Source organism: Ooceraea biroi, chromosome 7 (assembly GCF_003672135.1).
Source record: "Ooceraea biroi isolate clonal line C1 chromosome 7, Obir_v5.4, whole genome shotgun sequence".
Classification (NCBI taxonomy): Eukaryota; Metazoa; Arthropoda; class Insecta; order Hymenoptera; family Formicidae; genus Ooceraea; species Ooceraea biroi.
Window position 1 is genome coordinate 12,850,209 of NC_039512.1, and position 27,909 is coordinate 12,878,117.

At 35.4% G+C, this 27,909-nt stretch overlaps 2 protein-coding genes and 2 non-coding genes across 5 annotated transcripts; 1 reads left to right on the forward strand and 3 right to left on the reverse strand.

Moving 5' to 3' along the window:
• The first annotated feature begins 270 nt into the window (after nucleotides 1-270).
• On the forward strand, nucleotides 271-20,602 carry LOC105279700 (ankyrin repeat domain-containing protein 6). Of its 2 annotated transcripts, none has more exons than XM_011339635.3 (11): nucleotides 271-1,595; nucleotides 2,115-2,528; nucleotides 9,282-9,387; nucleotides 10,613-10,711; nucleotides 16,168-16,377; nucleotides 16,898-16,996; nucleotides 17,264-17,501; nucleotides 17,651-18,531; nucleotides 18,873-19,119; nucleotides 19,211-19,450; nucleotides 19,747-20,602. In XM_011339635.3, the coding sequence occupies exons 3-11, from the start codon at nucleotides 9,295-9,297 to the stop codon at nucleotides 19,908-19,910; spliced, it is 2,271 nt and encodes a 756-aa protein (XP_011337937.1). In that variant the 5' UTR covers nucleotides 271-1,595; nucleotides 2,115-2,528; nucleotides 9,282-9,294; the 3' UTR covers nucleotides 19,911-20,602. The 2 variants fall into 2 exon arrangements, with proteins under 2 accessions (XP_011337937.1, XP_019887392.1); XM_020031833.2 differs by lacking the exon at nucleotides 271-1,595 and having other exon boundaries at nucleotides 1,900-2,323; nucleotides 2,418-2,528.
• Nucleotides 12,374-12,446, reverse strand: Trnar-ucg. The gene has a single exon. It is a non-coding gene; the product is annotated as a tRNA-Arg (tRNA).
• Nucleotides 13,837-13,956, reverse strand: Trnal-caa. Its single transcript has 2 exons — nucleotides 13,919-13,956; nucleotides 13,837-13,881 (listed from the first exon to the last, which is right to left on the reverse strand). It is a non-coding gene; the product is annotated as a tRNA-Leu (tRNA).
• LOC105279701 (lipase 3) lies at nucleotides 20,435-27,070 on the reverse strand. The gene is made up of 9 exons (XM_011339640.3): nucleotides 26,971-27,070; nucleotides 24,546-24,874; nucleotides 23,887-24,085; nucleotides 22,754-22,868; nucleotides 22,275-22,518; nucleotides 21,983-22,141; nucleotides 21,708-21,792; nucleotides 21,364-21,506; nucleotides 20,435-21,269 (listed from the first exon to the last, which is right to left on the reverse strand). Exons 2-9 carry the CDS (start codon nucleotides 24,732-24,734, stop codon nucleotides 21,090-21,092), a joined length of 1,314 nt encoding a protein of 437 aa, XP_011337942.1. The 5' UTR covers nucleotides 24,735-24,874; nucleotides 26,971-27,070; the 3' UTR covers nucleotides 20,435-21,089.
• Nucleotides 27,071-27,909: the final 839 nt, after the last annotated feature.

Genomic DNA, 27,909 nt, shown 5'->3' on the forward strand with positions numbered 1-27,909 from the left:
TCAATTTAATTGAGACATTTTCTTCTGAATACCACGTGCCATAGCTTCATCAAAAATTATCTCAATTGTATTTACTGAAAAATTAAATATGTACTTATAAACTAGTTTAACAACAATTTACAATAAAAAAGGAAACGAGAAGTACAAAATTGACTTAAATTTTATTTCTCTATTTATATTATATATAATTATAACTTTTTTCATTTTAGTAAAGGTGGAGTTTATTTCTTCTGCCTCAAATTTATTTGAACGGATAGCTTCTCTATTTAATATGAACGAGATAAATTAAACGACAAGATATTATGATCTAATCGTGTCTTTTTTCATTGAAAACTCTAATATCAAACATTTTACATACATTCAACACATTTTCTATCTTTTACATTTCGTTTTTATTATATTAACACAATTTTGGTGAGATTAGATAATTACTTAATTATGTTTAGCTACGTTCCAATTATATTTAACATATTTAAAAATCACAGAGAGAAGTATGAATGCGCACCATTTCTGTAATAACAGAAATGCTTCATTCAACAGCAGTTTACGATTTATATAAATCTCAAATTTTGCAATTGTTTCTTATTGCATCTATACGGTTTCTTTAAGTGGGATTACACTCTATAGCCTTCGTTCCCTTCTTCGTCAACCCGGGTTTTACCGGCTTTCGATGGCTTGAGCCGTTCCTGATTCAGGTCCGTGGAAGACCGCTCGCTCGTGCGATTCGCGGCTTTCTCCCGACGCGACCAGTCTCAATGCGGCTGCCTTTCCGAGTCTTCCGGTCGAAGGAACGCATCCTCGAGAGTACGCAGAGCTGAGTTAATCATTGAGTTAACTGCGTACTGTGAGACACGTCGCAAATTATGCCGTCAATGGGAAAACGGTTAAACCGCGCGCGAGCGCGCGCGCGCAAGTGCCCCTGGACAGTCTTGAGTGTTCTGTGACTGCTCCTGTAGAAGATGTCGGAAATACGGGGGAGAAAGTAGCAAGTTTGATCGGCAAGTTCGATTACGAGTGATTAAGGTGTGTAGTTTCATTGCTGTTTAACGTGAGGAAGTCTCTGGAAATTTTTAGTTTGAAGATTCGCTTTCCTCCACTATACTGAAGACAACTGCTGCAAGAGTGAAGAAACGAAGCAACACTACCGACCATTTTGCTTGAAACAATTTTGAAATTTCTTTCGAAAAGAAGTAAAAATTCTTGTTCCTAATTTATTATAGAAGGACTTTTAACAATCCAAAATCTAGGAAATCTTAACCAGACGGTGCGGTCATCGAAGAGACATCTTGATCTTTCATGTGTGCTTTGCGGATCATGCAATGCCGAATAGACTAGTCCAATGTGGTCGTAAAATCTGAATAAAACTTGAGATTTCAACAAGTTTTATCGGTTTTACCACTATTCGAGAGTAATACGACACCGTTGCCAACGAATCATGCGAAATTTTTATTCATGCGGAATGTGTGATGAAGTCAGTAGTTCAGTACATCGTCAAATGAAGATAAAAGAAAAATTTCGTGAAAGTTAAACGCGATTCAAGATAGTAAAAATTCAAATTTTTGTGAAATCCGGCCTCTACATCCATATCTCGCAAGGTACTCTACACGAACGCGGTGAACTTGTCCATGCGGGCGTTGAAGTCTCCGTCGCGTCGTACATTTGCTTGCTGGAATCTTGAATTGCGTTGAAGTTGAATAGTCGCAAAATTGTGGTGCAGTATATACATTTAGTGTCTAAATTCTTGTTCTCCTGACGTACAGTAATAAATGTTAATTTATATGATATGTACAGTCAATCTTAAAATAATTATAAAATACTTTTTATTTCATAAATAATGTCTACGCGAATCTCTTTATGCAAATTATAAAAGCAATAATAATTATTGGAAAGCAAAACCTGGATAATTATAATGTATAGTATAAAATTATCTTTTAATTATAATTTTGACGATCGAATATAATCATTATCGTTTCTGATTTATGTACCGATTCCAATGAATTACTCCTGGATAGATCACTTTGCATCGAAAAGGGAGACTTCAGCGCGTAGAAAACGAGAATCTAATTTATCGGGACCATTAAACTGGCGTAACTGATCCGTTTGGAACCAATTAGGTGCATCGACTCCGTAGAGAATCCTGCATTCCGTGGCGGCAATTTGATTTCCTGAAAAAATCCCAAGTTGCAACGCGGGGTGCCATCTTGAACGTTGTAGCGTGACAAATGATCTCGTCGTAAAGTAAATCCCGTCGGACCGAATATCATTACGCCGACGATGATCCGCTATAGCTAGTGCTCAACGATCTCCGTGCTACGTGATATCGGTAAGAAGATCGAGAACCATCCCTTCCTCTCTTTGTGCGACAGCTCGTTCGAAGTGGCATAAGAAAGTGGCGGTGTGTGGCTTTGTGCTTTTAGCTCGCCGGTGGATTTTTGCAAAAAGCATAATTGTCCGACTGTTGTGCGACACGGATTATAAGGATTATTCTCGCAAGTGACGTCTTCTGTGGATATAAGCGTATATGGCCGGTAAGTGTGTTTTGTAACTCGGAGTCATTTACTGCGCTAAGGGCATGTAATGATCGTAGAAACCCTTTGAATCTCTCAGCGTAGAACGTGTAATGTCCTGTAATAAGAAAACGCAGCAAGAAATACAATTCTTTCTCAAAAGGAGAAATAATCTTTTTTAGTTAACTAAAATTTACAATTTACTGAAATGGAACGTAAGATACAAAATCCGATGTGTAATAATTTTCCACGCGTACATGTCGATTTACAAAAATGCTTTCATTTTCAATTATTTGCACGCGAGTCTGCGATTTTTTGAGTCTACGATGCAGTTCCGCGACGCCCGCGTGCGCTTCTTCAATAATCCGTGTGTTCTGAGAGCCTCGTCATTGCTGCGAGTTATACAGCTTGTTGGAGCATCCTGTACATTCCTGTACATAAAGGTTTAAGTGGAAGGCGCAAATACCGGTTCCACGAGAGTTAGACGCGAGTATGTTCGCCTGTGTGCGTACGCGTGGTTATCATGTGTACGTTCGCACGTGGCGGCGCCGCGGCTACTCCAGCTCACGATTGGTTGTACACCATGAGCGAATTATGCAATCGTATTGGTTTGTCGACGTCCAAACCGATACAAATGTTGATCGATGAAACAGGCGGCTTATCTTCTCTATTCACTTTCCACTTTCCTTCTGCGAACGTATTTGCCGACAAATCTAGAAAGTGTAGACTTTATTCGGCGGTTTAATTAGCACGTGCGAGATTTTTGTACTCGTTTAGCAAGTAACTAGACTACAGCGAAGAAAAATTTAAGGTTTGGAACGTGAAGTGAAAACGAGGGCTCAAAATTATCGCTTACCGCGTAAATGTATCCGAAATATGACGCCATAGTTTGGTGAGTTATTAATCCGCATTTATTTAAAATTAAACTAAAACGAGCGTTTTTATCTGTAATTAATTGATTGAGTCACGATCTGTGAAATATGCATATCAGAATATCAATAAATTTCTCATTATTCAGCATAAAGATGCACCTTTACTTGCTCGAATATCGAAGGGACGATGAGGATGAGACTCGTTTACAATTATCTACTTTATGAGGCCTAATGTTAATGTATGATTCATATATAAAGTACTCTTCTCACAGAAATTACTGTGCGTTTTCCATTTCGCATCTACTATGTGTAATCAAAGTTGTCGTTGTTGGATAAGAAGCTCATTTCTTCTGTGATTCGCAGATAAGTTACACATTTCTATTTCGCGGCTTCCAATTTTGTAGACATGTAGCAGACACCGCGGATACTCACGTGCATTATCGCATGTTTAGCGGTACCGACCCTAATCTAGATGAAGTACTTAGTTTTCTCATTAACGGCGGGCGGATTACTTTGCGACGAGGCGGTGCAGCGCGACTAAGCGTAATTTCTGCATTTAATCCTCGAATGAAATGGATCCCTCGGATCTCACCGTCATTACGACGCGACGTGTAGTCGTCTTTTGCGATGCCGGATAATGGCACGGAATGCGCAGGAATGCTGCGGAATGAGGTGGGCGGTTCGGTCGAAGGTAGAGAAACGACCGAGTAGATAATTGTCGGATATCTTCTGTAGATTAGGTCGGAGCGAGCACGCAGACCCTCTGCCTCTGTATCGCGTTTTTCGAAAAGAGCCACGTGCCGTAATGAAGAGTGCGAGGATGAGCACTTCTTCATTAAGAAAAAGTCATATGTAATTAAAAGCGATTAGAGAAAACTGTAATGAAAGGATTTAGATACGATGTAATTTTATAAGAAATAGATGACAAATAAAAATGCGACAGAAGAAATAAAATAATAATATTATAAGAATATACAAATTTAGAGATTTGTTTAAATGTCCAGCAAACTTTTTTATCCGATATTTAAATTTTACAGAATATAATGAAAAATGTATGATAATTAAGATAAATATTTTATAATAATTACAATTGAGAAATAAGATATTATAATAATCCTTTTCGACACTCAGCAACATTCTTGATGCTCCAGAATCTCTTATCTAAATTTAATAAAAATTAAATAAAAGAATAAAACGTTAGATATTGTTATAGAAATAAAAATTTGCTATTTCCTTGAATGTTTAGCAAAGTGTGTGGGAATCAAAACGCGCAAGTTGACAACCCTCTTCTGGGCGTGGTTGGGTCGTGCAAAGTAGCATACACCGAAGGTGAACAAGGTAGGAGATGCACACGAGCTTATCTTTGGTACTAATAAGTTAGTATCAAAATGCTACTAAATACTGCTAGTCGGGACACGGAATTATTATCCGATATAAATCGAACGGTACACGCCAGGTGATTTATGGATGAGATACGTCGCTTCGAGTAGTCGGCTGCACGAGAGATCTTTCATTCACTTCAACACATCAGTCTTCGTCTATAATCTGTCTTTTAGTTACTTCCAGTCTAAAAACAGCCCGAAAAAATTCCTAATGATGCTTACTGGAATGCACTGAATGGCCGGAAGAGACATAATAACATGGCTAATATATTAAAGAAAGAATGCAACAAGAATACAATACATGTCCGTCATTTGTTATAATTCATAAAAGTATTAAATATTGAAACAATATTAATATTACATTATTAACAAAAATATAATAATATAAAATATGAAATATATCATAATATAAAAATATAATAAATATAAATATGAAAAATATAATATATAATTTTTCATTTACACTTTTGATTACGATTATTTTCTATTTACAAGATCAATTTTATAATATATTTGTACAAATTGTTCAGTTAACTGCTCTTCACTTGATCGCGTGCATCGCGTGCATTATTCGTGACTCAAGACATCAGGCCGCACCATGAGAAAATTTGATTTGCAATCTTATATGCCTTTCTTAATATATTGCCAATCATTCAGAGAGATCTCCCTATTTCTTGAGACATTGAATGACCGAAAGATTTAGCTTCTTGCGTTAACCGCAATAAGCGTTTAATACGATAAGCATCGTAATTCAATGATGATAAAAAGATAATAGAAATTTCAGTAGAAAAATATTTTTGCGCACAGGCTGCAAAAATGTCTAACTAGTAGGCACAATTCGAGCGGTTGGCAAAGTGTTAAGCTAGATAAATTTTTTCGGAATATATGTATCAACTGTTCAGTTCAAAAGAAATTTGTCCATATATATACATGGATATTTGAAAAATGAGGCAAATATCCCAATAAGACCAAAATACATTTTGCGGCTCGCCACAGTGAGGCATGCCGCTCGTAATGCCAAGCTTCATGGATTTAAGAGTAGACAGATGCATCGATAGAGTGCCCGCAACGCTTCTAGTCGCATGGCCATCGGGGTAGCGCCCGAAGTGGACCGGAACATACATGCGTAACCGTCGTTTCGGTTGATGTAAAAACGTTAGAAAATGCGTTCCGGCTAATAAAATTCAAGTTTAAAAAGGTCTCACCAACTTCATCGCTTTGATCTTGATCAAATCTAACAGTACCTGTCTTCAACGAAATATCTCACATAACGTATTGCACAAACAAACAAATAACATGCTGATAGTGATCATCTGCTTCTAGATGTGATCTGATTTACCTTGAAATAGCGAAAATCATGTCAAATCTGTGTTGCACATGTCATATAATTTTTATAATATATAATAATTTTTAAAATACATATAAAATATTTACATAGCGGAGTGTCATAACTCCTAAAAGAATTAATACTGTGATGAATACAAGGTGATGAAAACGGACCAGGAAGAAATTATGACGTGCCAATTACATTTATGGCATCTCACTGCTATTGATGGGAATTTATGCGTTCCTTAAATCAGATTCCGTGATATATAATTACGATCTGAGATGGACAAGTTATAGAAATATTATAAATGTTGAAATTTACGACGATAAAATGAAATATTGAAGTAAATTAAAATAAGAGAAATATAAAATGAAACTTGAAACAGAATAATGGATTAAATTACATGAACAGTTTAATCGAATTCTAAAAATATTTTTAGAAATAATGAATAACGATTTTTGCTTTCTTGAATAGCTTACACTTTTATGTAATCTTCCCGCTAATATCCTGTCGATATTACATCCCGTCGCCATACTCTTTGAAAAAGGCGACGAGCAACGCGGAATAAATATACGTGCCTCTTTCTTCCTTTTATCCTCTCCGAGATGGCAAACGCGCGTGATTAATGACGGACGGAGACCGGCAATTTTCGATGTTCCCTTGCAAATTTCTTTCTCGCTAGTCAACGGATGCGTTTTCCGCGTGCAGGATAATAATTAAGAACGACCTTGATATCATTGGCGTGATATTAAGTCGTTAGGTCGGCTGTGCCAGTGAAACCGCGATTGGAAACACTTACGACGGCAATTTCGTTAAGCTGCCTCCAATATACAATACTACTTGTCTGATGATCTTGCAGACAGGGCCGTCCTCAAGCTAATCCTTGCTTCCTCGAGAGGCACGTTTGTCGATCCTACATTTTTTAATCACTGTAAAATGGTTTAGCTTCAAACGTTAGAAATTGCATCGATCTGATATAAAAGATTTATATCGGAAAATATTGCGCCATAGATTCATACACGGAAGGAGTCCTTGTAAATATAGAACTCTAGCAAATCATTTCTTTCGTGGTAAGTGGTGGATACATAACCGGCCCTGCTGGTAGTAATGTCGCGGCGTGATCGCTGCAGCGGGAAACACTATGATTCGCGAGATACACCGCATCATCGACGTCGCGGATAAAATAAACACGACGAGATTGCTGGTTTTATTCGTCCCAATGCCGGTTTATCGGCTCGAGTTTCGTCGCGTGCAGGAAGCCGGCGAAAGGGAGGCAAAGATTATTGGCAAAGGCAATTTGCTCTTCCATTTTTCAATGCAATGCGAATGGATATGAAAGTCAGAAGCATAGCCATTTTTGTGTTTTACTTAGGATTTAGATGAAACAACAGATGATGTAATTATAGAAATCGAGAGTATCGAAGAGATCGTTATCTCGCGAATTTATTTCAGTTCAGAGCTATATGATCGATAACGATTCGGCGATGACGATCCTCTTGTCAGACTCTTCATCACTTCTCAAAAACACACATATATCTCAAATCTGAAAAACATACATATAGAGAAAAGCATATACAGATAAACATGTTTGTCTCCAACGCCGAGAGGACTTACAAAAGTCGTTATTACATATATTGTATGTGTGTATGTGGTAGTACAAACCACACGTGTTAGTTCTAGAGAAAGTGGACGGTGTTAAAATGAATTGAACGGTTTACAACATGTAATCAGTGTAATCATAGGAAATAAACATCAAAAGACTTGATCTGATTAAAATCACATGTGGCTGTCCACATGTGAAAGCTAAAGTCCCTAATCTTGGACCTTGATTAGTCAGTCTTAAAAAGCTGATTTCTCCGATTTACTTTCTATCGGTCAAATGGTCCACCTGGACAACTGAAACATGCTTGGGCATCACTGCGTCCGAGAAGCAGTCTCGCGTCACAAGGAAACCGCACCCGCACGTGCATCCGCATTCGGCCCGTTGGCGTTGGAGCGATTGGCGAAGCGTGATTTCATCGTCGCGTGCCGCCTAACGTACAAATTCGGTGCCATGATGCGTGACCGTATCGCATCATCAATAAGTTTGGCTGGACAGGATGCATTTCACGTTTATTTTAAGACCGGACGGAGGCGAACAATGCATCATTGCATCATTGACCATATGCCGGATGTGATCGCAAGCATTTCCTGTTGATGTTCCTGACGTTAAATTGTTACTCTAGTTTAACATTGATCCGTGTGCAATGCAAGACCGTTGATGAATAATAATATTGAAACGTACAAAATATTTCCTGTCTTTTGTAAATATCCTGCAAATAATTTTAATAAATTAATCAAAGTTTCTTTTTTAAATCTATATTATTAATATTATAATATCGTATTAAAATACTAAAATTTGTGCCTTTTATCGTACTTGACTGATTTTGCTCATAAATCCTCGTCATTACACAATATCGTTGTAGGGAAGATAGATGAGCAAGTTCAATATATGCTTTGCAGTACGTTTTAATTTAAAACTGCAGGGATTACCAGCAGTTTTTGCTCCTAGGTCACGTATTAATTCGCACTTTATGCTACTTTCATAAATTGCTCGTAAATTTGCTCGTTGCGCACTTTCGTTCGTTCGTGTCTACGTTTCTGGAGTCGTTACGTACACACCAAAAAGAAGTAATCGTGACCGAGATTAATGCTCCAAACGCACGTCGAGCCTTACTCTTCTCTCTCTCTTTCTCTCTCTCCGCCAAGGGAAGTGTAATAGTCTACCTCATTAGCGGACGCACACTTCGGATCCTAGATCATCTTCCTTCCTCTTCTCTCACTCCAGGCATCGGTGTAATTTACTGTCCGCACGTTATACGGATTATATACGACAAGAATCCAAGAAGCGGAGTAGGTGCATAAAGAAGGTGCTGAAGCACAAAAAAATGTATATAAATTTTATCCACTGACTCTCTTAAATCAAAATCATCCCTTTAGCAGAGAATATTATTTTTATTATTTTCCGTTTTCCAGAGTTCCAGCGTCTTTCTTTAAGCTCTCGATAAATGTGCGTTACATTTAAACTTTGCTGAAATAATTTCAACTGGAGCTTGATGCAACGAGCGTGTTGAAATGACGATTTGGAAACGTGTGTCTTGTATTGTATTGCACATGCTTTGCCCAAAATGACATATGTTGCTTTATGTTGCAGACGCGCGACTGGAATGGCAGAAAAATTGTGCGAGGCGGCTGCTCGTGGCGACGTTCCTCGAGTTACACGCTTGCTCGACGAAAACGTTAAGCCGTTGCCCGATGAGGTATGACTTCTTCATTTCTTTTTCGAATTTTTCGAATGTGACAGATACGGATTAAACTATTTAATTTGAAGCCGTTTGACTTTTATCTGAAAACTTAAGCGAACAAAATAAGCATTATAAGTTACAGTGTTTCCAATGTCATTTTGTTTTTCTTCGCAAATATATCGGATTAAAAGAGAAAAATAGTCGAATTTATTGTATATTTTATTCATACTTTAAAGTTTGTGGAATAATCGGATGTAGCGACGTTGAAGGATGCCTCTTGATAAATTAATCGATATAATTAAGCAAGAGTTCTAAGAGTACCGCAAAGCGTTAAATTGAATTCCTCTCGTAATTGCTCGCGATGTTAGCTGGAAGGAAAACTCTATTAACGGCATCCAGCGCGACTGGCAACACACGATACATTAATTTCATCTATTAATTAATTCGCCCTCACGCAATGCGATTCCCCGCCTGTGCTTGTGTGTTGATCGGATTAGATGTAGAATACAGACAGGATGCGGACGTGCGCGCGCGATATGCATTTGTCAAATCCGTTGCGGAATATACGAACGAGTGATCAGCCACTATCCGACTAATCAGTCCCGCACTTATTAAAGTTACTTCTGCCTTAATTACGTCGATGAAATTAATCGCTGCCAAGACTTTTCCCGTGGCTGTCGTGTTTGATTTATTTAATCGTCATTCCGTCGAAAGCTGATATTCTGCACGCAACTTCGTCGTCTCTTGAACAACCGCAATAAATACTCTCTCTCTCTCTTTGTGTACTAATAAATATAAAGTACAAGATACACGATAACAAATGTTGTACAAATGTAAAGAAACATGGAATTACATTTTCTTAATAATATATGAGATATGAGGAAACTATAAAATTTATATTAAAAATTAAATTCGAGTTTTTAATTTAATCTCAAATTTATGTAAAGTCTGTTATAAAAGATCAATTTGGAAGAGGAAGAGAATTTATTTAGACGAGCATTAAAAGAGATGAAAGCGAGCTATTAATTCTACATCGCAAGACATTAATATTGAAGGACCGGAATTGATCAACACTCCAGTATTGATTAAGAAATTTTGTCGAATGTCAAAAATACGATAAGATATTCACTTTCGTATGTATGTTTTCGGCGCACGGTTATTAATTAGCGAGGTTTATCGGGCACGAGTTTTACAGACACAGTCTCAGGGATATGTTCGGGATTCCCGTTTCATGTTTCAGAATGGCCGAGGGCCCCTGTTGCTGGCGGCGGCAGGTGGTCACGTGGAAGTGTGTGAGACCCTGTTGCTGCACGGCGTCGATGTCAGCGCGGCGGATGACGTGAGTAGTATTGCATGAGTTTCATTTCACTGCGTCTGCCTTCACATTCCAAACAAAATACTATCAGTGTCAACAAAAGGTTAACAAACTACTTGTCAGAGATTTAATGCCGCTTGAAACATTTCTAACAATAAGATGTAATCGTGGAACAACAGCGAGTGTATACCAGGAAAAGCAATTCGGCACAAATGTGTGTTTAATATTTTGGTTTCTGGGTAACACTAACATTAATTACGGCGCAAATTATAAAATAAAATAAAATAAAATAATTAAATAAATTAAATTATTTTAATGCCTATCCTATCTTGTGAGGAAAGAATAAATTACATAGCTGCACTTTATGAGCGGTGGAACAAAGAACAGGCATTTTATTTCTTAATTACAACGTTAATTTTATTTCAGTTTTTTATTCTGTCCTAAGTAGAATAGATAATTTAGGTACAAGAGCAGTAGAGCGTGAAGAGGATTTCACTTTTTTCAAGACCATCATTTAGCTTCACCCAGCTTACAACACGTGATTAACTTAAACTACTCTCTCGATGAGAACCACAACTTCATTCCAACGTTAAAAAATCCCGGAATATGAGTTAACATCCCTGCTTATCCGCTTCCTTGTGACCGGATCCTTCGCAAACACATATTTCCAGTCCTCGAGTCCGCACGTACACACGACTTCCGGTCATGGGTCAACTAGTAACGCGTCTCCTCGCTTGGTCCCCACCTTTTCCCTCCTCGATGCTCCTCCTTCGTACCCTTCCTTCTCCCTCCTTCACACATTCGGCTTCCTTTCTTCCTCTTTTCTCGCACGTGCATCGTACGTTGCTTAGGGCAAATAATTTCACTTCTCGACGCTAAGCAAACGGCAATTCTCCTCAGATCGAGGGAGATTGCGGAAGGGGAAAGAAGAAGGCAGAGAGGGAGAATTAATCGATGCCGAAGTCATAGACCGACGCCATGCGGTCGAGCACACGTGCGTGCTCGTCTGATATGTTTGCCTCTTAAATAAAACTACAATAATGAGTATGTACGGCGAGTTTCTTATTAACAGAAAACAAGAGAAGTCTACAAGAAGACTTAGACTTCTGCTTGAACATATTGCACTTTCTCCGTATGACATAATATGGGATAATTAAAGTTTTTACTTCTTCTCATATTATGTAATATCTATATAAATATCTATATAAATTCTCCAGCTTTGAATTTGTCTTTTTTTGACGAAATTTTGAGTCATCATTTTTGCTAACTTTTTATCATTAACCATCTTCTTGCGTTGAGATAATATCATCATTTATTCGACATCCTCTATGTTTCTGTAATCAATTTAATGATCATAATAGAAATTTCCATATTAAATTTTCATTATGAAGAAAATTAAATCTTACATTACCCGAAGACGTTGTATGTATGTGAGAAAATGTATGGTAATTCTTAAACAGTGTATAATCTATGTTAATAGAGTTGAACTTAACTAGGTATATCAGTAGAATTGTACTTGACTAATACGAGATAATTAAAATAATACTTTTACTTGTTTTCGCTTAAAGTGCATGGATTCGCACTTTTAGATTTAAATTTAAATTTAGATTATTCGAAATATTTTACATATATAAATTATTTTCTATTCTACTTTATATTTTTCAAAAGATAGCAGCAAAAAGATATCGACCGTGACAGGATTCGAACCTGCAATCTTCGGATCCGAAGTCCGACGCCTTATCCGTTAGGCCACACGGTCTATTAAGGGTAGTTACCCCGTATATGAAAACCTATTATCAACCTTCGTGAAAGTCGAGACTTTCATCTTAATATAAATATGCATTAGTTTTGCATATTTTACTCATATTAATTATATTCATCTATGTATTATTTTAGTACGCCTAATCAATAGTGATGTTTTATTTATGCAGAAACTAAAATTTGAAGGAAAATCATTTTTATATAGTTAAATTAATTTTATATATGTTTTGATAAAATGCTTACATATAATTATATAATAATATTAATAATATAATAATAACATAATAATATATAAAATAATTATATAATTAGTAAAGTTATATCTAATAATCGTAAACCAATCAAGCGAATAAATTGTTTCCAAGATTTATTTCTTGACATCATTCGACAGTTTGATCACCGTTGGCTCGAAAATGGGCAGCAAACGATCCATAGAAGCACTGGAAGACGAGGTCCATGTCGCGCATATACATGCGGTTTGAAATAAAACAAAGTCGGTCTCGATGTACGATACGGCGTGACCAGGGAATCGCGCATGCCGTAGTAGAATCCCACTATTGTCTCGCGGGCAATTAGCATGCCCGGTCCGACTCTCCTCTTTATGGGAGGGGTGAATACATTAAAACGCTCCTCGCGGCAACATCCCGTCGAATACTCGGATGCACGCGTGGGAGAACGTATATTCCTGCAAATGTGCGAGCGCATCGTACGCACAACTCTGGTGTGCTTGGTATATCTCAGATATTTGATATTCATTATATGATGACTTTCAATGAATGAACGTGCACTTGGTACTTATGGATGTCATTAAAAACTGCGACAATATTTATATATCTCTTATGTTCCAAACGACGCAAAGTCCTAGAAGTATAGATTTGTTAAGTATCCGGGTATTAGAAATAGAGAGAGACAGATTGTTTAATTAAAATGTAAAATATTAAAAATATATAAATATTTAATCTCCATTATGAATCAAGGAAGAAAAATATTAACATAGACGCACTTCTCAGATCTTCTGCACTTATTTCTGATGCATGTTCGTCTGCACTTAAGTGCACGGAAAGTGTAAATATATTCAAGAGAAGAAGTATGATTTCTATTATTAGCAATGTTAGATAATTTTGTGGGAAATAATAAAAACGATAAAAAATAACTAAAAGCATTAAAAAAATGTATTTTTCTATAATAAAAATGCAGAATATTAAAAAATATATACAAAGATATATAAAAAACAAGACATACTGGGATTAGCGGGATTTGAACTCGCGTCGTTTCAAATTAGTCAGAATTCACAAGTAGATGCTTGGACTTTAAGATATGGTATCAAGATAATAATCCGGTATCATTCTAATGTGTCAAGAGGTGAAACGGTAATAAAAAAAAAGATGTGTCAGAAGTGGGATTCGAACCCACGCCCTCAGAGAGGACCAGAATCCTCTAACACCCGTTTTAGACGGGTAAGGTGACAACCTTGAGTCTGGCGCCTTAGACCGCTCGGCCATCCTGACATATGACTACGTCGTCTGATTTTACTTATGATATATTATTATGACTTTTCAAAGGTCGTTAACTCCTCAAAGAAATTCTCATGTTTTCAAAATGCACATTTCCATGTATCATCGATATCTTCATCTTCATCTTTTTTCTTTCTTCATATATATTTGCCGTGATGTGATATATGTCGTTCCTTTCTAGCTTTCTTTTCATCATTTTAATCCTTTCTAACGGCGTTTTTAGCCGTTAAAATGTCAACATAATTATAATTTAGTCAGATAATCCTCGTCCCTATGCATAAATCCGAGCTTGGAACGAGATTACGTGATCAGATCCCCCGCACATCCCGCATAGTGCCCGCGTTCTGTGTGTAGGTCCCTATTGAAAGCCTCCCACAACTTCTTATTCTGTGGCAGCGAAGAAAGTGCTTGGCTTGGCACGCCGTATCTCTTCCCATCGCACTTTCGGCCGATGTTATATGGCCACAATAAAATTGAAGCAAGCAACCAACTGCTAGGAACGCCACTGACGTTCTGCAGTCTCGTCTCGGTTTCATGCCTAGCTTATGATCTACGTTCCAGGGACGTAGACTTCGGAGGTGGTAAGGCACTTGAATGATGACAAGCGATGATGAAGCTAAAGAAGCTATGAATCCGATCCTTGCATAACGAAGAGTTTTGCATCATCTTTGAGAATATCTTTTAATGTATCTTTTAACATGTATTCGACATTTTAAATATGTCATTATTTGATTGACGTTCTGTTCTGTTCTCAATGTTCTTAGGGCTATAAAAGGCTTAAATCCGCTACTGATCGCTGATCCATGACGATGAATCGTAAATGCGAGCGCCTCATTCCCTTGTTGTTCTATAGTGTCTTTTTCCACACGATCAGAGAAGAGGGAAGAGAAGAGAAGAGTACATAGACCCGTTTGTAGAGGAATGAGAGATAAGGCTGAGTTACAACGAAGGACAATCTTTGTACCTTCACTCTTTCAGCTTTCTTCTCTTTCCTCTTTTCAATCATTTCCTTTCTTCTTCTTTTAAATTTGATTTCTAGAATCGTATAGATTTTTCTTTATTTACTTTTGTACACAGATTTATGTACAAAATATTACATATCTCGTATTTTTTTTAAATTGATGATTAAAATGATATAAACAATTTAGTCTACATTACATTTTTATATAGAATTAAGGAAAGTAATGTTCCAAAATAATTTAATTAAAAAAAATAATTTAGATAAAAAATAAAAACCTGCAAATAATATTATAATTGTGATACATCTTGCATAAAAAGTTTTCCATATAAAGTTCTTGTAAAATTTCAAAAAACTAGGAATAAATTGTTCAAACTTTTCCAACACTTCAAAGCTATTTTCAAATATTTAGTTAGAAATAATTAAGCTACATTTTGTATATATACCCATAATTACTGAAGTTCTCGAAATTGCCGCTGAGACACCCTGTATGCTGAGTAGTATCGTGCGTGAGCACGCATAGTTTACATGTGTGTGGCGATGCTGTCGCGAGCGGCATAGCACGGTTCATCGACCAGCAACTGTTCGCCGAGTATGGGCGAGTAGTTGTAAGTCTCTCGGTCATCCTCTTTCGCTCGTCCGCCTTTTTCCTTTGTTGCGCTACACCGTGTACCGTACACCAGTTCTGTGAGCACCAGCTGCGCGGTCGCGCACCGCGCATTGCACGTCATAGCAATTTTTACGTAATTGCAGCAAGCCGCGAATTTCAACTTTGCGTAGTAATCAAGCTGTTATCATTTACATTACAATCTACAAACTGATATAACAAATTCAGTTATCCTAACAAATAATTTTATAATGAAGTTAAATTATCTTGAAAACTACAAGAAACAGTTATTCTTATTTATTTATAGTAGGAATTAATAATAATTACAATTTCATACAGTTTAAATTTAAACAATACCAACAATGCTGAATTATTTCTGTGTCGCTTTAAATTCTGATGACTCTTTAAACGATAATCTAATGAAAAAAAAAAACTGATGAAAGTCCAAGGAGGCTCATTATGGATAAATTAACAAAATTAAAAAATTATATATAAAAAAATATTGTCAGTTAGAAATGCGAAGTTTTCCGTGGATCGTAAAATGCAAATTATATATCTGATTTGAAGCTTTTCTGAGACACCCTGTAGCTTGAGACCAGGCACCAAGCAACCTTCGATGAATATGTCTGCGTGTTTTCAGCATGGAAACTCGGCGTTACACGAGGCATCATGGCGTGGCTACAGTCGGATTGTGGCGGTTCTGGCGAAGGCTCTCGGGACCCAACGGGCCCCACTGCATGCCAGGAATCTTGCCGGATTTGCACCGCTTCACCTTGCCTGTCAAAACGGCCATAATCAAAGCTGTCGAGAACTCCTCCTAGCCGGCAGCAATCCCGATCTTCAGAACAACGTGAGCGACCTACCAGCATTTTCAGTCGCTTTATGGCACCCCTGCTGCGCGCAGAAGACATAAAAATAAATTTACTATTAATATCCCACGAAGTTGAATTTTTAATCCAACTCTATGTGCAGAAGCTCTATACTATCATATAATTTAGTTATATCTTCATCATGTATGATAGTAAATGTACGAAAGAAGAAATAATGATGGAAGTCATTATAATGTGTCACAATAATGGTATATGTATAATTTAAAGATGTAACAAATCTAGAATTATCATCATTTGTCCACCTACCTTTTTTAAAACTGATACGTTTTTCGTTAGTAAAAATTAATAAAAAAATGCGATAATTATCGTATCGACATTTCAGAAATTTTTACAAATTTTAGCGGAAATGAAAAAAGAATATAAAATATTATAAAGTTATAAAAAAATGTACTTGCTGATTTTCTAATGTGTGTCATGTATAATTTCGTAATAATTGTACTTGTGTGTCAGAGAGTTGAATTTTCATTTCACCCGTTTCAGTATGGTGATACACCGCTTCACACTTCCGCGCGTTATGGCCATGCCGGAGTGACACGCATACTAATTTCAGCTCTCTGCAGAGTGTCTGATCAGAATAAAGTGAGTATAAATTTTCTCTGAAATGTTGATAAAACACTATTTCGTTGTAAAGTATATTTTATAAACTGATATTTTTTTCATCATTTTTCATATCTTATATATCATTTTACATTACTCAACAAAAATTATTAAAGTTTGATTAAAGTTGCAAATGATGAGATTAATTAATCAATACTTTACAATTAGTTCTCATCGATAACATATAAGGTGCGAATTATTTACTCATGCAACAGTTCACAATACAAGTCGTTTCTTTATTCATCTTAGAATGGCGATACCGCTTTGCACATAGCTGCAGCGATGGGCCGCCGGAAGTTGACGCGGATTCTCCTGGAAGCCGGTTGCGACCGGAGTCTACGGAATAAGCAGGGCGAAACGGCGAGGGATATTGCCCGTCGTAAGAACCATACCGAAATCTTGGAGATTATCTCTAAAGCTCGCAGTAAAAGCCGAGCGCGCAGCAAGAGCCGCGAGCGTGACTCAGTGGACGGCAAAGTGGACGACGGTAAGAATGAAATAAAATTTATCTAGATAATAAAATCATTATTTCACTACTTAACATTGACTATTAATCACGCATTTTGACTTTGTATAAAATCTGCCCATCTGAAATATTCTAATTTATTAATCTAATGAATTTATTTGATAAAACAGACAAAAAGGGCGAGAAGACCGGAAGTGGTATCTGTGGTGGTTTAAAGAAGGACCGAAAGAAGCACAAATCCAACGGCAAGCAACACAAAGTTCGTTTCGAAAAAGCCATTATGGGCCGCCAGTGGTCACCTTACGGTTGCCACTATTATCCGGATTTGGAGGCGTTCCCTCAACCACGTCTTGATTCCCTACCGGCGGATCCTCTTGGACGGGGCGAGCAATATTACCTGGATCTGGCGGGCAATATCAGGAAAGGTCCGGTGGGTGTGGGATACACGTGTTACTGCGCGCCGTTCTTCCGGCACATGGAGGCGAAACTAGAGCGAGACAAGGCCGAGCTGAAAGCGCACATTGATCAGGCTCACGAGAAGCTGGATCTGAAGGTGGCGAATCTGGAGAGGAGAACCAGAGGGCAGATCTCGGAGCTGACCAGGTGTGTTCAACAGGAGCGGTCCAGGTGCGACGAGAGGTACTCGCACCTTCAGCAACGCCTGCAGCGAGGTGTCAAGGGCAGATACAGCGAGAGACCGGCGAAAACCAATTATCAATCGGAAGTGGTGCTACGGACGAGGACGAGGTCGTTGGAGGACTTGTTGGATGATCGACCACAGGACCGCAGTTTCGAGATTCCCGGGGAAACGCCAGTTCACCGCGGAAGTTTAGATGACCTTGATATACCAGCCATACCCAGGCTCAGTACGTCCATGAGAGATCTACCTTCGGGGTCTGGAGTGATCAGATCGACGCTGAGGGTACTGGACATCTCCCCGAGACTGAACGAGACTTTCGACGGAGTTATCAGGCAGAATGGAATGGCCTCGCCCTTAGATCCAGTATCGACACAGTCACCTCTCGTAGAAGGAAGACGTCAGCAAATAAGGGTAAACTTGAATTGTTCAATGCAATTATTTTGCTATGATTTTTAAATAAGAATAGATGGATAAAAATTGCAAATTAACAATAGTGGATTTCTGGATTTAGAGTTAAAAAATCAAATTATTTTAGTTATCATCCTTGCTCCTGGAAAGAGTAATCTGTTTTATAAGTGGCTCTTTGCAATGAAAGAAACTTTTTTGTAACATAATTTTAGTTAACTTGGTTCCAGACACTTTAATAGTAATTTTAGAATAGCATGTTGTTCCACTTTTAAATTAAGATTGAGGTAGTGTTGAAATGACGATGGAATGTTAATCCACGCATGATTGTTTCGTGTGTTCTTCAGAGTTGCGCATCGTATGACGTGCACAGCATGAACGTACCCGGGGACGAAAATACAATTCGAAACATTGGTGATGAGAACACGACGGAATGGAACGGTGGCCGTCGCAGTGTTCATGAAATGATCAAGAGGTTTCAACAAGTACCTGATATGCATAACGGCTGGCGGAGGATTTGCTCCGGGGACAACGAACCAACCAGTCTAGACGTACACACTAAATGCTCGCAAAATCAAAGAGCGCATTCTCAAGGTAATACGATATGTCTATCCCAAAGAACTACAGTAGATTTACGGAAAAGGCTTTTCCGAGCCGAATTGATCCATCGTTGTCGATGTCGCAGATAACGAGAGCGAGAGCAGCGAAGGGGAGGACGACGCCGAGCAACCCGAAGCGTACAAGGGGTCGAACTGTAGAAAAGGTATCCCCGAAGACGTGCATTACGACAGCATCGCGAGGATGCCGTACAGATCACGTAATCCCGTGTACAGTCTGACACCACCTTTGCACGATACTCATAATGATTCCGGGTACAGTACTCGCATGTATGGCTCCAGCAAAGGCGCGTCACCTTCATTATCAGGTAGATACATGACAATATTCCGAAAAATACGTTATATGTAAAATATATCATTCATCAAACATTTAACTCAATTGACTAAATCGTCCAGTTAAAATCCGTTAAACTCAATATTAATCAACTAAATACTCAATATAAATTATTGGATAATCGATTAATTAACTAATTAAAATCTCAAGTTAATTAATTATTTTTATTAAAAGTATTTTTATTAAAAATTGACATTAAAATAATTTTGTTATTAAATAATTATTAAAAAATGACACTTGCGAATACTTATCGTTTCGTTTTTGTTCCAGGACAACTAGAATGTGACGTAATCCTGCCACCCTCGACAGGATCATTCACCAGTGGAGAACAGCTTGCTGCTTTGCTGGAGCAGCCGAGAGGACACGATCTCACGGTTTACGAGCGAGGTGCCGATAATGTTGTCATCAACATCAGCACTGCCAGTCTGGTTTAGCTGATGCCGCCGTTCCAAAATGGGAGCAAAATAGCTTTTAAAATACAATCGAATTACATTGTACATAAAATACATGCAAAGTGCTTCAGATCTCGAAGCTACGATCATTTTGTTAATATTGTCACTATTGTCATTGAGTGTCATATCCGTCCGCGTTGCCATGACTTTAATTTACAAAAATAGAAATAAATTTTAAGTAAGAGAATATAACGATATTTATTATTTGTGTAATATACGTGAGGGAGAATTGTACATGTGCAATGTAAATGTACATTGCAAAAATACAAAAATGTGAGCTTATAATTGAGGATTATCGAAACGGTTAGTACAGATTCTTTGGCTACGTTATTCTTGTGTCAATCTCAGCTTACTCCTATATTAGTTCCGATACATAATTTGTATATCTTTTATTTATACATCCGGAGAAAGCTGTAGTAAATTTTATTGACATTCGCATGGACGTCAGCCAAAATTAACAATCAACAAAGTTAAATTGCAAACAAAAGATTCATTTTGCTGTGTAAGTTATTTCTGGGTTTTTATTCTTACTTTTCACATCATAATTCAACATGTCCACACATGAAAACAGAAAACATTTTTACATAGTTACACATCCACATTTATCGTGCGATGTTACATACAATTATTTCAATATGTATAATGAATAAAAATAAACATATTAATTAAAGTATAAAAAATAAATTTTATTTTTTAAATAGTTTTCTCTTACACCCTACCCTATAAATAAGCAAAACTTAAAACAGTTCAATTATCTTCCTTTTTCGAATATTAAACAAAAAGAATCACGAATGAAATTATCCGTTTTTTAATAATTTTTCATGTTTCACATTCTTGATTAGTTTTATAAATCGTTGCCGATTATAAGCAAAACACAAATAGTTATCTTCGATGCAGTCGATTGATAATACCTTCCATAATTCTTGGTCTTCCTTTTGCTCCTGTACTTCTTCTATTTACTCTTCCTCTTCCACTAGCCACTAAATTTTTCTCAGAACGTACCATTTCTTATACTGCTTATCAGTCTATCGGAACCGGTATTAGCAGTTATTAACACATATTTTACAGTACTTGCCAATTTGATTTGTAATACACGTTCTTGAACGCTTCACTTGCTAACAGCTTCTTATTGCGACCTTTGAATGCTACTTTCAATGACGCTCAGAACAGGTAGTACCGGTTTGATTCAGTATCAAATTTCTGCAACAGTTCCATTATGCGATCAAATATTAGAGTTTTAGCATCGATGGCCCACATAAAGTCCAAGTGATTAAAGGATTTATATGGGTTTTCCTCCAATACGACGACATTGGGCAATTGCCTGTATACCCTAAGCACATTCTAGAAAAGAAAAATGCATGTACATGTATGAAAAGCATAATATGTTTTCGTACAAGATATTTTTGCATTAAATTTTACAATAGAAAAATTATACCGTTCTTGTAGCAAGAACATCGCTTGCACCAGATAATAAAGCTAAAGGTGCAGTGATCTTCTTGAGATCATACGTTATAGGCGTTCTCTGTTTGTACCTCTCATAATTGTCGAGAGGTCCATAATCGTAGCTTTCAAACTTTTCTGCAATAGTTTTGAAGTTTGAAGTTTCGATAATTACAAGTAAATCATGTAACGACAAACTAAAGAGAAATTATTAAAGAAATAAGTAGCGATATTATAGAATAATGAATAAAACGAATAAAAAAATTAAATATTAACTAATATAATTTCTTCGTTCATAATTTAGAGTTAATGAATTAAAAATGAATAAGTTACACTCACTTGTAAGAACATTTTGAGTATAATGGTATAATGTTTTCACGGAAGTACCGCACGGATAATGCGATAGTATATTCGGTAAGGCCGTCTGTATAACAAACATAATTTTCCATGTAATATGATAATGTTACCAAATACATTTTCGTCATTATACATTAAAATATTACAATAATTTCTAATATTTTATATTCTGCATAAAGTAATTGAAGAGTGTCTTTACATTATAATGTTAAAAAATTAATAAAAATTATATCAAATTAGAAATTTGTTTGATTTACAGTATTCAATTGCTGTGGATCGGATCCTGCGAGTACGAAAATTATCGCAACGCAGATAGGTTGAGTGATTGCCTTATCAGCACATAATGTTCTTCCTGTCGTAATAGTGAGCGATGATAATGAAGCTACTTCATAAATTCCGTTGTTATTAAAAAATTGCTAATGCAGAACAAACAGAAAGAAACATGTGAATATGAAATCTATAACACGCACAGTACATGTATCATTAGATCGACTACCAATTTACCACAAATAGTTTATATTTTATTTAATCTAATCGTTTTATGCGTACCTTAATCTGTAGTGCGTTATCTAAAATATTTCCGAAAACAATAGGGTATTCAATCCAAAAGGCGATTGGTGCAAGGCAAATTGCGAAATTTATTTTTGTGTTGTATTCGGGTCTCATGGACAACAAGACAAATAGTGTGGAAGTGCCCATTGAGTGACCAATGTAGCGTAAAGTTTTTCGCCCCGTATGATTAAGCACGTAATCGATCATAGCTGGCAGATCTTGCACGCCTGACTCGTGATAGCTGGACAAATAAATTTGATGTTCTTTTTTTCATGCTCTCAATTAGATGTCTTAAAATCATCGAATGTCTTTCTCGGTGGATTTTTTTATTAAAACGAAATTAATTTGTCAGTATTGAGACGTATGAGTAAGAGAACCAAAGAAAATAAATTGATGCAAACAGATTGACGGAATATGAATTAATTTTATTTTAAACGATAAAGTTTTTAATTGAAATTTGTAGAGTACGATTTTACCTGAATTGCCAAAAATCGCTATCTCTAGGAGACATAGTAACATGCGATCTGCAATAAGAATTTCCCCGGAAATTTCCAAGCCACACGTCATATCCTTCATCAGCTAATAGAAATGCTGTAATGCAACGTACATAATTATGCGTAAATAATCGTTATAAATTTTGTTATGATATTATCAGACTGGTTGATAATTTCAGTAATTATTTGGAATATTTATAATTATGATAATTATGTTACTATGAGAATGCTAGTTAGCTTGTTTTTCTAATCAGGAATATGTGCAGTGTAGAATAATAAGATAAGATCTCCTACGCATTAATTAACATAATTACAGTTATTGTATAATATCACATGTAATTATAGATATCTTAGAATCGGCAATTGCATCTAAAAGAAACACATGTAACAAAACTTTTTGAACCGTAATTTGTTTAACAAGATCTAATAATATATTTCCCTAATATGACAAAAATTCTTTGAAGATTTGTTGGGGTATCAATCAATGTTTTCTAATTTTGCAATTTTCGTTGAATTTTTAAAAAATTCAGATTTTGTGATGGAAGTATAGCAAATCGTGATGATCAAAAATGATATCTGCTAGATTAATAAAATGTTTCATTATTCTTTGCTTGGCATTGAGTCTACTTGTTTCATAAAACATTCACTAAGACTTTTACTATCGTGCCTCAAATTTACACTCTGATGTACATGTTCTTGGTGTCAAGGTAAACATGTTGAGCGTAATCCTTTACTATCAGTAAGCTGATGTCTTCCAAGGGTTACATTCAAGTGATGTTTTAATGTTACTTATCCTTAATATTATATTTAATTAATAACAAATATTAATAATTATAATAACATAAACAATAATAATAACAATTACTTAATTAATAACAGTTAAAAGAAATGAAAAAGCCTAACCGATCGCTCTTTTGTAATTCATGCACTTTCATATAAGTATTCAGGAATACTCGAGGTCAATCATCGACCGTCGATGGTATGCTTTGCGTCAGCTTACTTGATATCATCATTGTTGAGAAAACACATATTTTCACAGGTGACTAGCATTTTTATTGACGAAGTTGTAAAGTTTTTTTTGTATTTATTACCGCGATCATGACCATTGTACTCACCAAGATCTTTACCAGGGCCGAAAAGTACCCAACAGTCTGACGTACATATAATACCGTGTTGAAGAAACACGACTTTCTTCATTTGCCGATTATTAGACACAGGACTTCCAGGTATCCTATGCACCAATAAATTGTAGCCATCCTTCGTCGTGACATAATGCTCTTCGGCTGGATAGCCATGTCTCTCCACTAAACCGATCTGCATGTGCACACAATTCAAAATAGAATCAAAATAGAATTATATAATGGAATTATATATAGCATGTTTTGTATTTTAAGGAGAATTTTATTAGTCAAATAATTAAAACATCTAAGAACATATTTATAATGTTTATATATGAAATATATATAAAAATTTGCGTAAATATGTAATTAACTTTTTCTCATAGCATATCATTAATTAAAAAGAAACTTAAAGCTAACAATAAGATCTCCTCAATTAAAAAAGGTCACGATATTAAGTGTTTTTAAACCAATAATCATATTAAAATAATAATATAATAATAATTTTAGAATATCTCATAGATAATCGTGAAGCAATGCATGATACAATCTCATCAAATCTAACATTTATCAAATTTTATATTTAATCGAAGAATTGTTTTAATTATTGTACTGCTTTTCTAATAGGACAGAAGATAGAAGGAAGTTATACTTACAAAGTCCAACGTGCTCACTTTTCCGGTTGTTCTAGCTTGTTCCGAGTTTCTTACTCTCACTATATTGGGATCCTTTGGAAAAATAAAGTCGATCACTGCTCTCTGGAACAATGAGAAGTCTTTCCATATGTCCAATCTAGCTTCTGCAAAAATCACAGTGAGCACAACTGCGAAGGACACGAATCGCATGTTTACTGATGATCCTATCTCGGCAGTTGCGATTACAAATTGTAGCAAAGCAAGTTATAGCCGACGATATATTTTTTGTTGTTTTTTTTTATCGAATCTGCAGTCTTCATTTGCATTTATCCATCCTCATTCCGAGAGATCTGCATCAAAAACATAAGTTATATAGTATTTTATACGTTGAAATTTGTTTATTAGCTGAATGATTTATTATATTAATTTATGCAAAGCTAATGACGAAAATAAAGTAAAACATCCAAGAACATATTTATATATAATGTTTATATAGGAAATAAATAGAAATTTGCGTAAATATGTAATTAACTTTTTCTCATAGCATATCGTTATTAAAATGAATCGTAATTAAGAAGAAATTTAAAACTAACAATATGATCTCTTCAATTAAAAAAGATCACGATATTATAAGGTGTCTTTAAAATCAATATTTAAAATTGCGCCGCAGTAAAAAATTCATTTAATATTAAATAAATGATGAAGAGTAGTATCATATTGTTTTCATTAAAGAAAGGAAGATTTTAATCAATTTGTTTATAAACTTCGCATCCCAGAAGTAACTCAGAATTCTGTAAAGCAAAAATATTCCTGCAATACGTGAGTTATTAATTGCTTGTTAAACGAGTCAAACCCCCAATTAAAAACGCTTATAATTACAGATCCAGATCATCTACTTTCAAATCGAAAATTATAAACCTCGTGAGCCGGATTCTTAATTCTTTCCTAATTCTTGTTTAGCGTTTCTTAATCGTTCTATGTACCATTAGGGAATTTTAATTTGCCAAACTGGAATCAAGCGTGAAGGTAAATTAAAATAGAACGTTGACATTCCGAATCATTAAACATTTCGCAATATTTGTCACTAGATGTTATGAAATGTTTACAATTTTTTATGCAAAAATCGGAAAATCCTTTTTATTGCAAAATCCCATCATTTTACGAGAAGTGCGAATTATGGCAAGAATATGTCAGTCGCTATGATGGAAATTAAATGCATAATGTTTATTCATCACGATTGTCCCTCTGGGTGCGTTTACATTACGTTTACATTCTATTTTTATAAATCTTAGATTGAAAATTATCTTATTTTCAGTAAAATAGAGATTTTGTATAGTTTGAAGAATATATGCAGGTAATCTAAAAGTTTATATATTTTGTTTTTAAATATATAAAGTTTTCAACACAAAAAATTTTTATATAAATTAATATTTTATTCTTTATATGCACTTTATATTGTCATATTGTTTATTTCACTTTGTTGATGTTAATTCAATTTAACAAGTTTGGCAGCGAATGACCTAATTATGTATCGTGTTTGGCATAAACCAGTTGTTTCGTATAAGGTAAGCTGCAAGGTGAGCAAGATAAACTATTCTTCGAAGAATTGCGCATGAGCCGGCTGTGTATCATCGAGTATATGATGAAGCAGAATCAAAAAGATTTTATATCATGTCTGTATTAAGTATATATTAAGTCTGTATTAATCGGCTTTACCATTGAGCAATGTTCCCAGCAAACACAAAGTAACGCAGTAATATACATGTTAGTTATAATTTCCCACTCAACAATGTAATTGTTACATAACACGTATGTTATGTTGTATTTATATTAATGAATGGGAAATTATAACTAACATGTATATTACTGTTACTTTGTGTTTGCTGGGTTAGTTACAGGGAGGATGCATTGTTTAATTGGCAATTCTATTATAATATATTTTTAATATTTTTAAATGTTTAATTGTTAATTCTGTAATATATTTATATTTATTTATCTCTCGTGTGGGAATGTTACAACAAGTATTGATTTTAATGGTTATCAAAGTTAGAGAGTTTTTAAAATAATATTTCTGATATTTCTTTGGAAGAATTCCGAGAATTTTTGATGCAATGAAAAAAGTAAACTACACAGTATTTTATAATCAAATAAAAGAAATGATTGAAAGGTTTAAATATATCAAACAATTTGTGCATACACAGATCTTCGAAATGGCAAATATAAATTTTATTTCTATTTTCCTGACATTGATACTCTTCGCTATTCTGCATTTTTACACTTTTGTATTAATACATGTACTTATTTCTATATACACATACACACAGATATTTTTATTTAAGGCACTTGAAAAATTCACGAAAATAAAAATAAAGAAGTCTATAATTCTTAATTATTCCTGATGTGATTATTTCAGTGAATACTCAAATATACTTCAGTGATGAGTTACCTGACTTCCAAGCGCGGATTACGAACGGTATCCGTTGTCCACGACGGATAAGCTGCTACTGCGATCAACAATCTGCTCCACTCTACCAAATATAAATATGGAAATTAGGCGTTACGCAAATCGTGAATAGTCGAGGGTCAAATAATTGAGGGTCAAATAAAGTTTCTTAATACTTCATTCATGTATTTGATATAAACACTGAATGATCAACATATGCGCGCATTATGCGAATCTGGCGCTAAGAAATTCAAATCTCCCAGACAGCACACAATATTTATGAAATATTTATAAAATATTTATAAGATTTATTTAAATATTTTATAAATATTTATCAAAATATTTCATACATCTTTTTGTAGTCTTAGATTAAACAGATCATAAATATTTATCATAAATATTAATTAAATATTCTAAAATTACTTCCCAGGCAGCACACATTGGTTTCAAAGCCGTTTCATAAACGTTTTAACGTAACGTTTCATAACTATTTTATTGAAACGTTTATTTAGGAGAAAAATGTCCAACGAAAAAACGTTAAGAGAAACGTTTCTTTTTCGGAGAAAAAACGTTTCAGAAACCATCAGAAAAATATTTATCAATTCTATATATCAGTGCCTCAAAGATAGACAGAGTTAAGTCACATATTTGTAAAAAACTAGATTTTTAATTTTTTATATTTTATGAATTACTCTCTAAATTTCGTGTAGTGGAATCTCACTCTTTTGGAATGAGATATCACTTCAAGCAATAATGATTTCAAAAGAAAAGAAGAAGAAAAGAGTACTGGATCGGTTTTCCGGATGGTTATTTATAAGGTGATAACGCAAATGTTTTGTGCGAAAACGTCACGCCTGGCCTGGCCATCTATCGGTCGCTTGGTGAATCAGAGGCGGGAATCACACGCACACAATAAACCAACCAAATATTTACAAGATATTA

What these genes read in the sequence shown, in the direction of transcription:
- LOC105279700 (XM_011339635.3), top strand. Translation starts at nt 9,295, where the DNA reads ATGGCAGAAAAATTGTGCGAGGCGGCTGCTCGTGGCGACGTTCCTCGA. An exon ending in TTAAGCCGTTGCCCGATGAG is followed by an intron (nt 9,388 to 10,612) that starts GTATGACTTCTT and finishes TTCATGTTTCAG; the next exon opens with AATGGCCGAGGGCCCCTGTT. An exon ending in GAGTGTCTGATCAGAATAAA is followed by an intron (nt 16,997 to 17,263) that starts GTGAGTATAAAT and finishes TATTCATCTTAG; the next exon opens with AATGGCGATACCGCTTTGCA.
- LOC105279701 (XM_011339640.3), bottom strand. Translation starts at nt 24,734, where the DNA reads ATGCGATTCGTGTCCTTCGCAGTTGTGCTCACTGTGATTTTTGCAGAA. An exon ending in AGCGATTTTTGGCAATTCAG is followed by an intron (nt 22,519 to 22,753) that starts GTAAAATCGTAC and finishes TTATTTGTCCAG; the next exon opens with CTATCACGAGTCAGGCGTGC. An exon ending in TACTCAAAATGTTCTTACAA is followed by an intron (nt 21,507 to 21,707) that starts GTGAGTGTAACT and finishes AAACTATTGCAG; the next exon opens with AAAAGTTTGAAAGCTACGAT.